This window comes from Bolinopsis microptera, chromosome 10 (assembly GCF_026151205.1).
Source record: "Bolinopsis microptera isolate Bmic1 chromosome 10, MBARI_Bmic_1.0, whole genome shotgun sequence".
Classification (NCBI taxonomy): Eukaryota; Metazoa; Ctenophora; class Tentaculata; order Lobata; family Bolinopsidae; genus Bolinopsis; species Bolinopsis microptera.
Window position 1 is genome coordinate 3677087 of NC_087081.1, and position 13846 is coordinate 3690932.

General features: G+C 38.1%; 2 protein-coding genes across 3 annotated transcripts in view; both read left to right on the plus strand.

The window, feature by feature from the left end:
- The first annotated feature begins 1180 nt into the window (after window positions 1-1180).
- Window positions 1181-13846, plus strand: part of LOC134821898 (uncharacterized) — a 46468-nt gene continuing 33802 nt past the window's right edge. For both annotated transcript variants that reach the window (XM_063832710.1, XM_063832711.1), the window contains exon 1: window positions 1181-1192. The gene's annotated coding sequence lies outside the window, so the exon portion shown is untranslated. The remainder of the gene's footprint in view (window positions 1193-13846) is intronic.
- On the plus strand, window positions 6509-11912 carry LOC134822234 (craniofacial development protein 2-like). Its single transcript, XM_063833144.1, has 3 exons — window positions 6509-6652; window positions 9827-9921; window positions 10082-11912. Exons 1-3 carry the CDS (start codon window positions 6509-6511, stop codon window positions 11910-11912), a joined length of 2070 nt encoding a protein of 689 aa, XP_063689214.1.

Below are 13846 nucleotides of genomic sequence, written 5' to 3' on the forward strand. Positions count from 1 at the left end.
ATTTTGTTATGTCACAAAATTAATCAATTACGATACGATGATGCCATAATGTAGGTAGATGCGAAACCAAAATAATTGTAAAGATGACGTCACATTTGGTAATATATCTCGCATATTAGTGTAAATAGATAATTAATTAGCGATAATTGGTTATAATTAGGGCGTATTTAACAGGGTGAGATCAACAAACAACAGCAGGACAATTTCTTGGAAATAGAAACAAGCAACATCGGTGTTGTATGGATGGAAGCAAAAATTAAATGCAAGTTGAAGGAGAAGATAGATGAAAGTAGCGTAACGTCAATTAATTAATTACCTGTATTCAATAACCCAATAATTAGAAATAATGCGATCACATTATGAAATTGAATATTAAGGATATGCAATAGTGGCTCCCATTGCCCTGTAAAAGGAACATTTGACCTACAACGAAGGACCATACAATATTCATTACAAAGCGTTGTGTGGATAGATGCTATAAATAGGAATAACCTATGTTATAAACTTATAAACAATCTTATAATCTTAATTTATTCGTAACTTTAACCCGTTCTTGACATAAATAGCAAGTTTTTAAACATTTACAGTATTTACCTCCTTATTAATAAAGTTTCGACTGTGTAAATTATCCTGACATTATAATCAAAAAGAGATGATAATTGACCAAAACCCATAATCATGGGTAGAGTGAACCGCTGCCAGTGTCTCTCTTTTCCAAACAAAAGGAAATGATATTATTGAGGAACCGTCCGCAAATGCAAATTGATACCGAGAATGAAATTGGTCGCTTGCTTTTCCCATTCAATAAGCTTTATTACAATTCGTAACTCATCTATTAAAGATGGCACCGCACAGGAGGGCCAAGGTGCAAATAATATAAACTCTCGTGACCATGAGCGTGCGGCGCCAGGGGTTTTAAGCCCTATAAAGGACCATCAACCTTTACAATAACAACATTGTAATATAGCAATTCCTAAAACTTATAATAATAATACTCGTAGGACACAACAAAAACCATTTAAATAATTCTGACAAGATAACAAAACTGACAAAATCAACAAAATGTGATGTTTCTTTCAAGAAAATGTCAGATTTTGTTCCAAATAGACTCCAGTGATGACAATATTCCAATGAAGGTAACCAAATAAATCACTTATTTCTACGCAGTTCTCATATTCTCAAATAATTTGTAGTGTTAAAAGTATTAATGTGTTTAACACTACTATATAACACAATTTCTTTTCACTAAGTCTATTCAGAAAAAATCAGAAACTTTCTCGAAAACCGAATAAAATTACACGACTTAATAAAAATGTGCTGTTCTTAAAGAATTCTTAAGTTTACGGGAGTGACAAATAAATCAGGCAGTAATCTGATATCAGAAATATCGTGAAGCAAATGTATATACTTAAATAAGGCACGAATATATTAATGATACATATGACGATCCAGTGAGCTGAATAGAACTCAGAAAAACAGTTCTGCAGAGGATAAACAACAATATGTTTTCAGACACTGAAATTGCTAGGCAGTAATCAGATATCATATTTAACCTTACGATTAAAGGATTATACCGGTACCTGGTACAGAATGATTTGATTATGATGCATCAATAAAGGAAGTGTAATGAATGAAACTACGTAATGATAACTGTTAACAAAACGTTTGGTTCATGACTGATTAACTCCCACCTCGAACAACTGTTCTCAAACCCAGATTTGAATACAACACCTCTCCGTGTGTTATAAGACGCACTACAATTTGTACCGTCAGTAAAATAAGTCATCGCATAACCTAATTAAATGGCGAGCTTTGCAATCGTTCTGTAGACGAAAAGATGCTGTTAACGACGTTGTAAAGTTTTCCAATCAATATTCTAAAGTTCTACCAATAGAGGATTACGGGGCAAAACAAAACAGAAACTAACATTTTTGTGAGGCTAACGAATCAATTTGTTCAGAAAATAACAGAATTGCAACTCACTTAGTAATCGATACCTGTGGGGCACGACATTCTTACCTTACATTATTAAACTTAATTTAATGTAACGAGATTAAGTAGGTATAAATTATGAAGAAATGAGAGAAACTTGATTTAAAATCCAGCTAACAAATTAGACTTTGAAACGATGGTGCGAGGAATACTACGCACTTTAATCATCACGAAGTTTACCTACACAAAACTTCAATCACTCATACCCGGGATTTTAGAACAAATTGGGCATGATTCTAATAAACACCTAGATTTACATAACACGGGATGTAGGCTACAAATACCAAGTAATGATATCCTGATGTTGCAGACACTATAATGACTCGTAAATATTTGAGGGGAAATAAGATCAGATGCTGTGGCCAACTTGGGTAGAAGGTGATAAGGGGGAGGTAGTAAGTATCCTAGTTAGCTAAAACTAAAAGGTGTTGAATGATATCAAGAAAGCAAGAAAGGTGTTAAGTAAAACGGAAATGTGATACGGATCAGGTCGGAGCACATGCACAGCTGTGTAAATTAATTACCTTCCACCAAATTATCTGCATATTTTAGGAAACGTTACACCCCAGCTGCTGTGGGGATTACACGTTATAACGTTATAATACTCTGATAACAACTTTGCAAAGAACTGCAGGTAAATTCCTCATTTAAAGTCAAATTTAGATATCTTATTACACATTTTAGCTCAGGTAGGCTAAATTGTGCCATATTGTGCAGCTCAGCCAAAATCAGAGACAATATTTTCAATCGTGATGATCCAGCGCTGATAACTTTATAACTAAGAAGTTTTGGTCACATGTTAAGCATCAATCTAACTCCTGCCGTATTCCTAATTGTGTTAGTTACTGATCTGGACCGATTTCATTCTCGGTATCATTTTGCATTTGAGAACGGTTTATTTTTGGGGACTGGTTTATTAGCCAGTCAATGTTTACGAATATAATAACTTTATTAAATAATTATAAATATATAACATAAATCAAATCTTAAACCGAATATTTGCACCCAATTCATAAATAAAAATAAAAAAATGATGATTTATTGATTTAAACAAACAAAAGATAAAGCACACTGTGCTTCCAACAAAGCAACAACCTTTAAAGCTATTAGACTCGCGATTAGTTTTATTGATGTATTTATTAATCTACTGTAAGTGAAATGTGTCAAAAAATGAAAAAGAAATAAGTTCCGGATTTTAGACAAATAAGTTCCACGCACTCAGTTCAAATAATATAAAAGTATAAAAGAACTTTAAAAATACCTTTGATTTAAGAGCTCTCGAAAAGCAAACCACTGAGCACTGACGACCGTTGATCTGAGGCTGATATCAAATAAGCAACTGAGGGGCGGCAGTGACAAGTGTGAAGTGTGACTGAAGACATACTACCTCCAAACAACAAATCCATGTCTACCTCTGCCCGCATGTTATTATCAGCCTGGTAAGGGTTCTTGGATCCAGATAACCCCCGATACAAGGAGTAATAGGGCAAAAGTAGCTACTTTCTGGATGCAGAGAGCCTCACTGACAGGGGATGTTCCTGTGAATAGCTTGTCGGGACGGTTTACAGGGTTTATGAGGAGATAGGCAGGGTGCACACCGCACGTGTAGCTTGAGTCTGCATTGATACAACTTTACATGGGTTGTGACAGGTAATTCTATGCACTCACTGAACACAAAGTAATATCACTACAAAAACGATCAAAATGCCCCAGTGGTCCTCTCAAATCTTTACACGTGCATCAACTTAACGGGTGATACTCGTAAAATATCTGTTCCATATATTGGACCGTCGACGAGTCCAACTCGGCGCGCGTCCTGGTAGGTTGTAAACCTACAAGCATCAACTAATTCTTCTAATTCCACTGATTCAACTTCAACTTCAACAATATGTCAAAAATTTAAACCGTAAACTGTAATAGTTAATACTAATACTAATACAGGTACCCTGTAATAATACACTTAGTTTGTCTTATAACTGTTTTATATAAGTGTTTCGTTTCATTTCGTTTCGTAAGGACACCATTTATATTTATAAAGACGGAGCCCAAATGAAGTAAAATTAAAAACAGCAAGGCTTCATAAGTGAACAAGAATTTCGCCGCGGTTACACCACGCACGATTAATTTTCCCTGCTTAAAGTTAAACCGTTAATTATAATATTTGCAACGAAAAGTTAATTTTATCGATTAATTAAAATTAGTTATTGGATTATTTTGTTGTTAAAAAGTTGCAATATTTTCATCGTAATTTGTTATTGCGCGCGTGCAGGATTGCATGTAATCAAATTGCGAATATTTAGTACGCCGCGCGCAAATTTTGGGCTATTTTAATTTGAACGGCATCGTTTGACAATTGAAATTCGCGTTGGATACTGCAATTAAATAACACATGCCGAGCGTCGCGCGCAGCATAACAGACCCTTCCTATACACTTAATTATAGAGGAGTGGTCTATATTGCGAAGGAGCAGACTTTTGTCATCACCGCAGGTCCATCGGGATAGCTCATATATCCAAACCCGATTACTTATTCCCTACGATCTTTTTGCCTTCGGCAAGAGCAGGAAAAAAAATCAAAGACGCCACAACAGGTCTCAAAATAGATCGGGTGCAACAATTATAAAGCACTTTTCACACACCTTACTTCTACCAGAAAATTTAAAGACGGGTTGCGATGAGCTATTGTCCGAGAGGAAAGCAGCCCACGCTACTTCGAAGAAATTTAGACGAGTATCATCTGTCAAGATGAATTAACCGTCTTTAGTACTTTAGTATTTGAGTATGTTTGATATCTTAAAAGAAATGCACAACTTTATGTTGTCAACATGACAACATAAAGAATTGTAAAACAATATTTGAGAAATGTGAAAGAATAGAGCAATCAGCAAAACGTTTTAACTTTCCTCATAACAAAATCATGCATAATGCAGAAAAGAATAGAAATGTGAGAACGATGAAAAAGAAATATTTAAGTAGTGCAACAATTATAATAATATTTAATACAGTAACTTATTGCCATGTGGTTAAAGTACAGCACTATTTCGGATTTCCATGTGGTTCGGGAGATGCTATGAAACTTCAACTAATCATCGCATAAAACAAAATATAAATATAATCTTTCCATTCAGTTATGCGTCTACCCCTACTCACAGAGAAGCATTAGTCATGGTAAATATAGCCTCTATAAACTATACTTATATAGTATAGTATGTAAAAAGTGAACGTTATGACTGGAACAGTCTTACTGTCTCCCTGTCACTGAAAAAAAGTCATCGTATGAGCCGACTGATGAGATTACAATTTCATCATCGAGCGAGAAATCCACATTGTAACTTAACCAAACAGAGTAGCTACTACGCGTGTGCCGTGACCCAAGCAGAAATATTGAAAGAGGTTGTTAAGCTCTCAAAATAAGGCGCAGGTAAAATAACATAGTTCGATGCAGACGGGGTTGTCGTGAATCTATAAAGTACCTCTCCCAGGGGGTGACTGGACATGGGAGAATGACTAGTACGAATATCAGTGATATCTTGGCTAGCATCATGATGTTAGAGCAGGACTACAAATTGCAAGAATGATTAAGCGTGGCTAGCATCATGATGTTAGAGCATGATGTTAGAGCATTGTTAACAACAGAAAATTAACAAATGTTTACTAGGTTCCAATGATACAGTAAATAAAGATTTGAACTCAAAAGCGTTCGCTTTTGAGACCCTGTTCTTCGTTTCACGAATATTCCTCTTGTTAGCCGTTTAGACCAATTATTCTTAGCAGACCTTAGCAATACGATCGTCACGATTCCTAATCAGAACTTTTCCACTCAAGTAAATTGTATTATGCAAACTGTTGTTCTTCAAACTTATTTGCAGATGGCCGCAAAGAAAAAGAAAATATTTACTCGTATTGTGGAATAATAAAGTAGTTATTAGTACTAGTAGGAACTAGTAAAAATAATGATGAATAAATAAATAAAAGATGGGAGATTTAAAGGTGCAGTCCTCAATAAAATATCACTAACACATTTCTATTTTCTATGGGTTACTTTTGGGACTTTCGGACAGGACGACAGTTATCATCTGTGTAGCTTCTACATGTGAGATTTAAGTCGAGGTGAGGAAAGGAATTTATAGTGGTAGGAGCATTATAACATCCTGATAATATAAAAAATATTTTAATAATGCTACGTAATAATTCTTAAAACACACAATCCTTTAAACTAAATAAATGGTTGGTTATATCATAAACCTGGGGAACTGTACAAAATTTAACACTGAACATACTCAACTTGCCCACAGCACTAATTGTACAACGGGGGCCGTTACTGATTCAATGAATGCTATGAAACTTCAACTAATCATCGCATAAAACAAAATATAAATATCATCTTTCCATTCAGTTACTACTACTCACAGAGAATCAGTAGTCATGGTAACCACTAACATGACGATTTATCTTACATATCCTGATAATAATCTTACATTTTGGGTTGCAGGGTTGCTGCTACAATTGGACTTAGAATGAATGAAGGGAAAACCAAATTCATTACTCAGAACATCGAGAACCCTGATACCATCAAGTCCCTGGGTAACAGCACAATAGAGCATGTGGAAGACTTTACCTATCTGGGTTCTAGAATCAGAGACAGTGAGAGTGATATCAGGGTTAGGAAAGAAAGAGCATGGGGAGCATGCCACATACTAAAAAACTTTGGAAATCTAACCTTAGAAAGTCTATCAAGACCAGAGTTTTCACAGCACTAGTCGGTGCTTTTGTACGGTTCCGAGACTTGAACTATGACGAAAAGGCTAGAGAAGATGGTTGATGGTTGCTATACGCGAATGTTAAGAATGGCCTCTAACATCAATTAATATCGAGACTATGTCCGCAACCACAGCCTGTACGGTGATCTTCCCAAAGTCAGCTCCAAGATAACCCAACGAAGGCTCAGACTTGCAGGTCATGCTCACCGACATCCGGAGCTGACACTGAACAAACTGATCCTCTGGAAGCAGAGTCATGGGCATACTAACACGGCACGACCTAGATAACCTAAAAGCAGATACTGGGCTGAAGTCAGTAGATGAGATAGCTAGACTGATGGAGGACAGAAAGCTGTGGAGAACTGTTGTCAATGGATCTCGGGAATACTACCCGCCTTAAGTCAAGTAAGTCAATAATCTTACATATTTTGTATGCTAATACCCCAATTAATTCACCCCAAGTTCAGTGACATAAAATTATGATAACATTACTCTCCAGTGATTTGTCGACTTCTTATAATTGTTATGGTCTAGAATGTTATCTCAGATGCTACTTTACTCAATTACGAGTGAACGTTATGACTGGAACAGTCTTACTGTCTCCCTGTCACCAAAAACAAACACAATCACGAGGAGACAGTAAACTAATTACAACACTACAAATCTATTACATTTATTGAGAAAATTATGTAATGTAACGCGATGGAAGTTCTTTAAGCGGGCAATTCCAGTCCAAACCCTGGAAACATGACATAAAAGATTTGTTTTCACTTGTTTGAATGAAAAGCACTAATACACCGTAATATTGGTAAAGGAGCGCAGAGCAAGAGTAGGGAGTAAGGAATATAAAGGTCAGAGTAGTAGAGAGATAATGATATCTACATCAGTACATTAGGGGGCTTTTCTGCAGGGGTATGTTTCCACGGTGACCTGATTGCTTACTAATTGCATGCAGCTGGCTAGTCGATAGATGTAATGTGTTACCCTTTGTATTTTTACTGCGGATCACGTGTTAAAAGGCGGGATTCGTTTTAAATGTTATGTAAATGTTAGAGCAGAGAAAGTGTTATATATATAAACTAAGCTGCATGTGAACTATGAAATGTTGGCAAAAAAGTGGGGGAAAAGTGAACTTATCAATCTATGAAATATTGAGATTGAAGACATGGAATCAATAAATCAAGACTGGAAAATGAAAGACAAAGGCTGAGATTAATAGTCTCATGTACCCGATAGATGGTATGCATCACAGATTACATAACAAACTGAATGATTAATTAAACTAAATCATGAATACGGTATAAATAAGAATGCGGATCCCTCCTTTGCGTCTTCAGATTTTCGTGAGCAGCCAAGTACCCTTGAAATAATATGTAACGTAAATATTTTATCAGATACAAAAAAAACATTTTTCCTTGACGTATTTTCCATTATTTGCAGTTTGTTGCGATTTTATTTCATTTGTCGTCAGTTTATTTTTTATTTAGTTTTCACATATTTTCTAGAAGTTATGTTTTCAGGAGTGCCCATCGGGGTCCTTATTTTTAACTTATTATGATTGTAATCAATAAATTAGTCCATTAGAGACGACCCCCTTACGAGGGGCTTTCAATCAATCGGAATAGATAGAACTGAGATTAACAGTTAAACATCTGACTTATCAATTAGCAACGATCGGTATAACAGATAAGGACTTAAAGTTGATTTGCTGTCGGATACGAAGCCTCTTTGTCCTAATACCGATCAACGTATTTTTGGAATTTAACATTCTGTACTGTAAGGAGCATCCCATCGGTCACAGATTAGGTCCATTGTTGAAATATTGAAATATTTAAATAACAAATACAAGATATTATGATACAGTAAAATAAATTTCGTGCTCCGATATCCTTGCACGAGTGGTACACGATGTTAACAAAGAGGGAGATAAGTAGGGACGGCTTCTTGCCCCACGATGCGGGCCTGTCACGCACCGACGTGAGACAAAAGGCTTCCTTGTCAAACATTTCAGAGCATGCATCCAAACCATCATTCGTCCACCTCAATGTGACCATTTCGGCATTGTGGTAATTTTTTGAGCCTCCAAGTGTACAATTGTACATCATGATTCCAGATACCAAACTTAAAATCGCTCTACAGACTTTACATTACCTATCAATATCATAGAATTATAGAATTATACAGGGGCGGCAAAAAGTCAGTGCATACGTATTTCAAATCATTTTTATCGTTTCAAACCAAGAAATTTGAAAAAAAAAGTTTTAACGATCTTTGAAAATCCGTTTTAGCGTCCATAACAATTAACAATTAAGGGTTCTGGGTTTGTTAGGTTGCCAAAGTTGTAGCAGAAAACACGACTTTTTGCCTGTACCACTAACAATGTATAGTAAGGACCTGCAAATCGTAACCTTCTAAATACTACAAACACCTCTTGAAATAGGAAAACAGTATATATGCGCGACATAATTGATAATACTAATGACCGATGATGTATGACAAAATCACAGAATACAGTGTAGCTTCTCTGAGTTAAAATTAAATAGGTTAAACTGTTTAATGGTTAAACTGTTCCAATGGTTGTAGATGCGTAGGTGATCAAAAAGATCACCGCTGACTAGCAGTTCTGTGCTCTCACTATAAAAGCCAGGGCTGTGAATCGGAGGTACCCCGCTAGTGCCCCCCTGTCAGTACCTAGTCGAATAAGTCGACCTTAGCCTCTCTGCAACAAGTCCTCCTGATGCCTCCACGTGGTGAAGACTGGATACTGGACGATGGATGGTGGTGAACTCCAGGCAAGAATCAGGATGGGCGACGGGTAGATAGCTGACCCCCGGAGAGACAAGATAGGAACGTCAGTTGTCTCTCGAACTCCTAGCCTCTGAAGAAGAGAGGTGCGGAGCATCAGCTGGAGGTGTTGGTCATTATATCCTCTGACTTTCCACTACGACCCAAATGATTGGACCACGCTCTGGTGGAAAGGATGACCCCCCATACCCGGGGTAACGGGCAGTCAGGGAGAGGGCTAGCTCCTGCAAAAGTTTAGCTTATGCTGACACCCTAGCCCCCCTACCTCAGGGACAGGAGTGGCTACCTTCGGGTAGTGTCGGAAAAGAAGAAGAAGAAGAAGAAGAACTCACCACATCATTTACCCTGAGCAGACAGTTCGATTGGTTAAAGTCTGAAAAAAAGTTCAACTCAAGTTGATGTTCCTGCGGTTCAAACCCAAATGTTCCGGTAGCGTGGCTTTGGGAAATGACCATTTGCCACCATGGAGGGGACTCCATGGGGTCATTTAGCTATTTGAAAAACAACTATGATGAATTTAAACAGCACTAGGGTTAAAGCCCCTAACACGAATCTTGTGGAGGGTCGGCAGTTTTATGACTTGGTTGGCTTAAAACCCAATCTGGGAGGGCCAGGCGATGATGTACTGTCGTACCCAACACAACACAACAGGATAAGTACAGAACCGGAAAAGAAGAGCAGTAATAGTGGCAGCGTTGTGTCGTGTAGTAGGAAAACGTTCATCGGGACACTGAACGTTCGTACTGTTAGGGAACAGTATAAGAGGATAGAGTTAGCATCGCTCTTCCTTGAGAGTAGAGTTGCAGTTTTAGGGGTACAAGAGCACCGGATTGTGCATGAGGAGGAGATCAAGATCCAGAGTTTCGAGAAGGGTGTGCACCTGGTGACCACACCTGCTTGGAGAAACACCCGACAAGCTGCTACTGGTGGAGTTGGGTTTATGCTGACCAAGCAGGCCTACAAAGCAGTGAGTCTCATGAAATCGTTTGGGAAGCGAATTTTTCTCATATCCTTTGATGGAAACCCACGGCTTACAGTAATAACGGTGTACAGTCCCACTGAAGCAGCATCTAATGAAGAGGCAGAGGACTTTCACGAGGGACTAAGATCTGCATTAGGAGAGGTACCAGCCCATCATCTGCTAATGGTTGTTGGTGATCTTAACGCCCATCTTAGCAGATTGAATGAGGAGGATTCAGGTTGGTACTGGCATCGAGTATCCAACAGAAACGGATCGCTTCTCAGGGATACTTTGCTGGAGGGAAACCTTGAGGCAACTAACCACCGATTCCAGAAACGTCCCGGTAAACTATGGACGTATCTCTCTGACGGAACACTGAGCAAGAGTCAGATTGATTACATCCTGATAAGGAAGAAGTGGCGTAACTCAGTCAAGGACACTGTTGTCTCCAATTCTTTTAACTCTCTTGGGTCGGACCACCGTCTAGTAGTTAGTTCAGTCAAACTCAGCCTGCGAAAGTGCCAGAATGCACCTAGAGTAGTAAGATATGACTACAGACTGCTCAAAGAGAATAAGGAGTTGCAAGCCTTGTATTCTGTGGAGGTGAAAAACAGATTCTCTATGCTACTGGAGGAAGAATCTAGTGAGCAGAACGATCCCACGATTCAGTACGGAAAGCTTATGGATGCCGTGAAAGCAACCAATCATAAGTTGCTTAAGCCCATCCCAAGAAGACAACGTAACAACCCCTCCCAAGATCCTAGGGTATCGGAGAAGAGGAGAACTCTGTTTCAGGCCAAAGACGCGTATCATGAAAATCCTACAGAGGAGAGTAGAGAGGTAGTTAAGGAGTGTAAGGATGCACTTGCAGTGAGCTACAAAGAGGTTGAGGAGAAGACTCTTGTTTCTAGGATCAGGCGGGCTGAGGATGCTGCTGACAGGTGCAAAAATAAGGAAAGTTGGGACCTTATTAATGACATAAATGGCAGGAAAAGCAAGCCATGCAGCCTGGTTGATGGAGGTAGTGCAGAGGGGAGATTGAAGAGCTGGAAGGACCACTTCACTAAGCTCCTGGGTCAACCACCATCTGTACCTGACCAGGAAATAGTTATCCAAACCATCCACCCCCAGCAGGATATAGAGACTGGTCTGTTTTGCAGGGAGGAGTTAGCGGAGGCGAGGAAACAGATCAAGGAGGGTAAGGCCTATGGTGATGATGGCATAGCTCCAGAGATTCTCAAAAGAGTGGACATGGACGACCTGATTCTAGAGTTCTGTAACAGCGCTCTGGTTGATGGAAAAATCCCTGATCAATGGCGGCAACTCAACATCGTGCCTGTGCCAAAGAAAGGAAATCTAACTAAAGTGGATAACTACAGGGCAATTCCACCGTGACGGACACCACGATTTTGCTGTTTTTTAAACTTCAAACGAATGTTGTACTCGAGATGTTGTTTATTTATCAGTTCCAACTGTTTATTAGTCCACATTTAACCTTTCTACAGGTTGTGTGAAAATTTCAGACCCTTACCATTATTACTTTCTGAGATAGCACCCCTGTGACGGACGCGACTTAAATATGACACTTTTTTTGGGTGTCTACTCAGATGGTACCCAAATTTATCTCAAAAAGTTATCTATTGTCTCTAATTTGGTATAACAATGATAGAAGAAGGTTTAGGGATTTCTAAGATGCCATTTTCTTGGAGATTGCTCAATTTTTGTTTGCATGGCGCCATTTTCAAATTGTGACAGACGCGACTGTGACGGACACACGTTTTTTTTCAATTTTTCCAAATCTTCCACTTGACACTTTTATCTTGTTCAGTGACATCTACTCTGTATTCATGCCAATTTTTAGGCCTCAAATACCCCCAAGAGGTCTGCAATAGCCAAAATTGTCCATTTTGGGCATACGCTAGGGTATCAGTCTAGGGGCATCAATTATTTCTCTACTTGAACAAATTTATAACTCTGGTAAAACATTCATCACTGTTCAATGCATCATACTGCTGAGACCATCTCCTAAAAGTTTCATTACTTTAGTGTTTAAAATGTGGAAGATATTGCATTTTTACTTCAAAAATATGCGAAAATAGGGTAAAGTCCATTTTTTGTGCCTTTTACCTCTGAAAAAGTTGTAAGCAAAAAAAATGGCAAAAACTCAGTAAATTTAATTATTGAATTGCATATGATGTTATTTGATAGTCTAGTCAACATAGTCAACACAATCCAACCTTATTTGACTTCTATTTGTCTTGGTTTTAGTCAAAATAATGGAAATATGGATAAAAATGGCTAAAAGTGAGCCGTACGCCCATATATGGGCATATACAAAATTATACATAACTCGGCCATTTTCTGTCCAATTTTCGATTTGACGACATAGTTTTGTTGAGGACGGTCTCAGCTTTAAGCAAAATGCATTTAAAGTCTGTTTAAAGATTTTTTGGAGCATTTTCAAAAAAATGTGACGGACGCGACAAGTTGGGACCCCCCTTCCAAAAATTTTTTCTTAAAAGATACAAGCCTGATAATTTCTACGGTACTCCCTTACCTTCAGAAGAGATATGTTACAGTGGTTTTTTGAATATAAATAGCACTATGTGGCTCTGAAAAAACTTTTTTGCTTAATTTTGTGACGGACGCGACACCATCTTTGTGGAAATTTTTTAGAAAAAGTGTTTGAGTAACGGTTGTGAAACTTTGCATAGCTCTCATTCTTATGCCTATGCCTAAGTGTATGAAATTTCATAGAGAAATATTGCTGCATACCCAAACTATGGCCCTTTGAAAATTTGAATGATTTTTTTCATTTCCGAGTAGTGTTCCTTTGAATGAGAAAAATCAAAAGTTAACGCAATATGAAACAAAAAACTTTTGTTGACCTGTAAGGTTAAGAGTCTAATGAACATATTTTAACCAAAATTAGGAGCCTATCTTAACATTTTTCATTTTCACCAAGTGGAACCTTACCGTGGAATTGCCCTACAGAGGAATCGCTCTTACGTCCATTGTTAGTAAGACCCTGAATCGTATGATCCTTAACAGAATCAAACCAGCGATGGAGAAAATACTGAGGATCAACCAAAACGGATTTCGGGAGGGACGCAGTACCACCAGCCACATTCTGTGTCTAAGGAGGATCTTGGAGGGGGCTAGAGACAAAAACCTGACCGCCCTTCTCTTGTTCATCGATTTTAAGAAGGCCTTTGATAGCATTCATAGGGGTATATTGATGAAGATACTCCTGGCATATGGGATACCAGAGCCCATTTGTTAGGCTGATAGATGCTATGTACAAGGACACCATGGCACGAGTCATCACG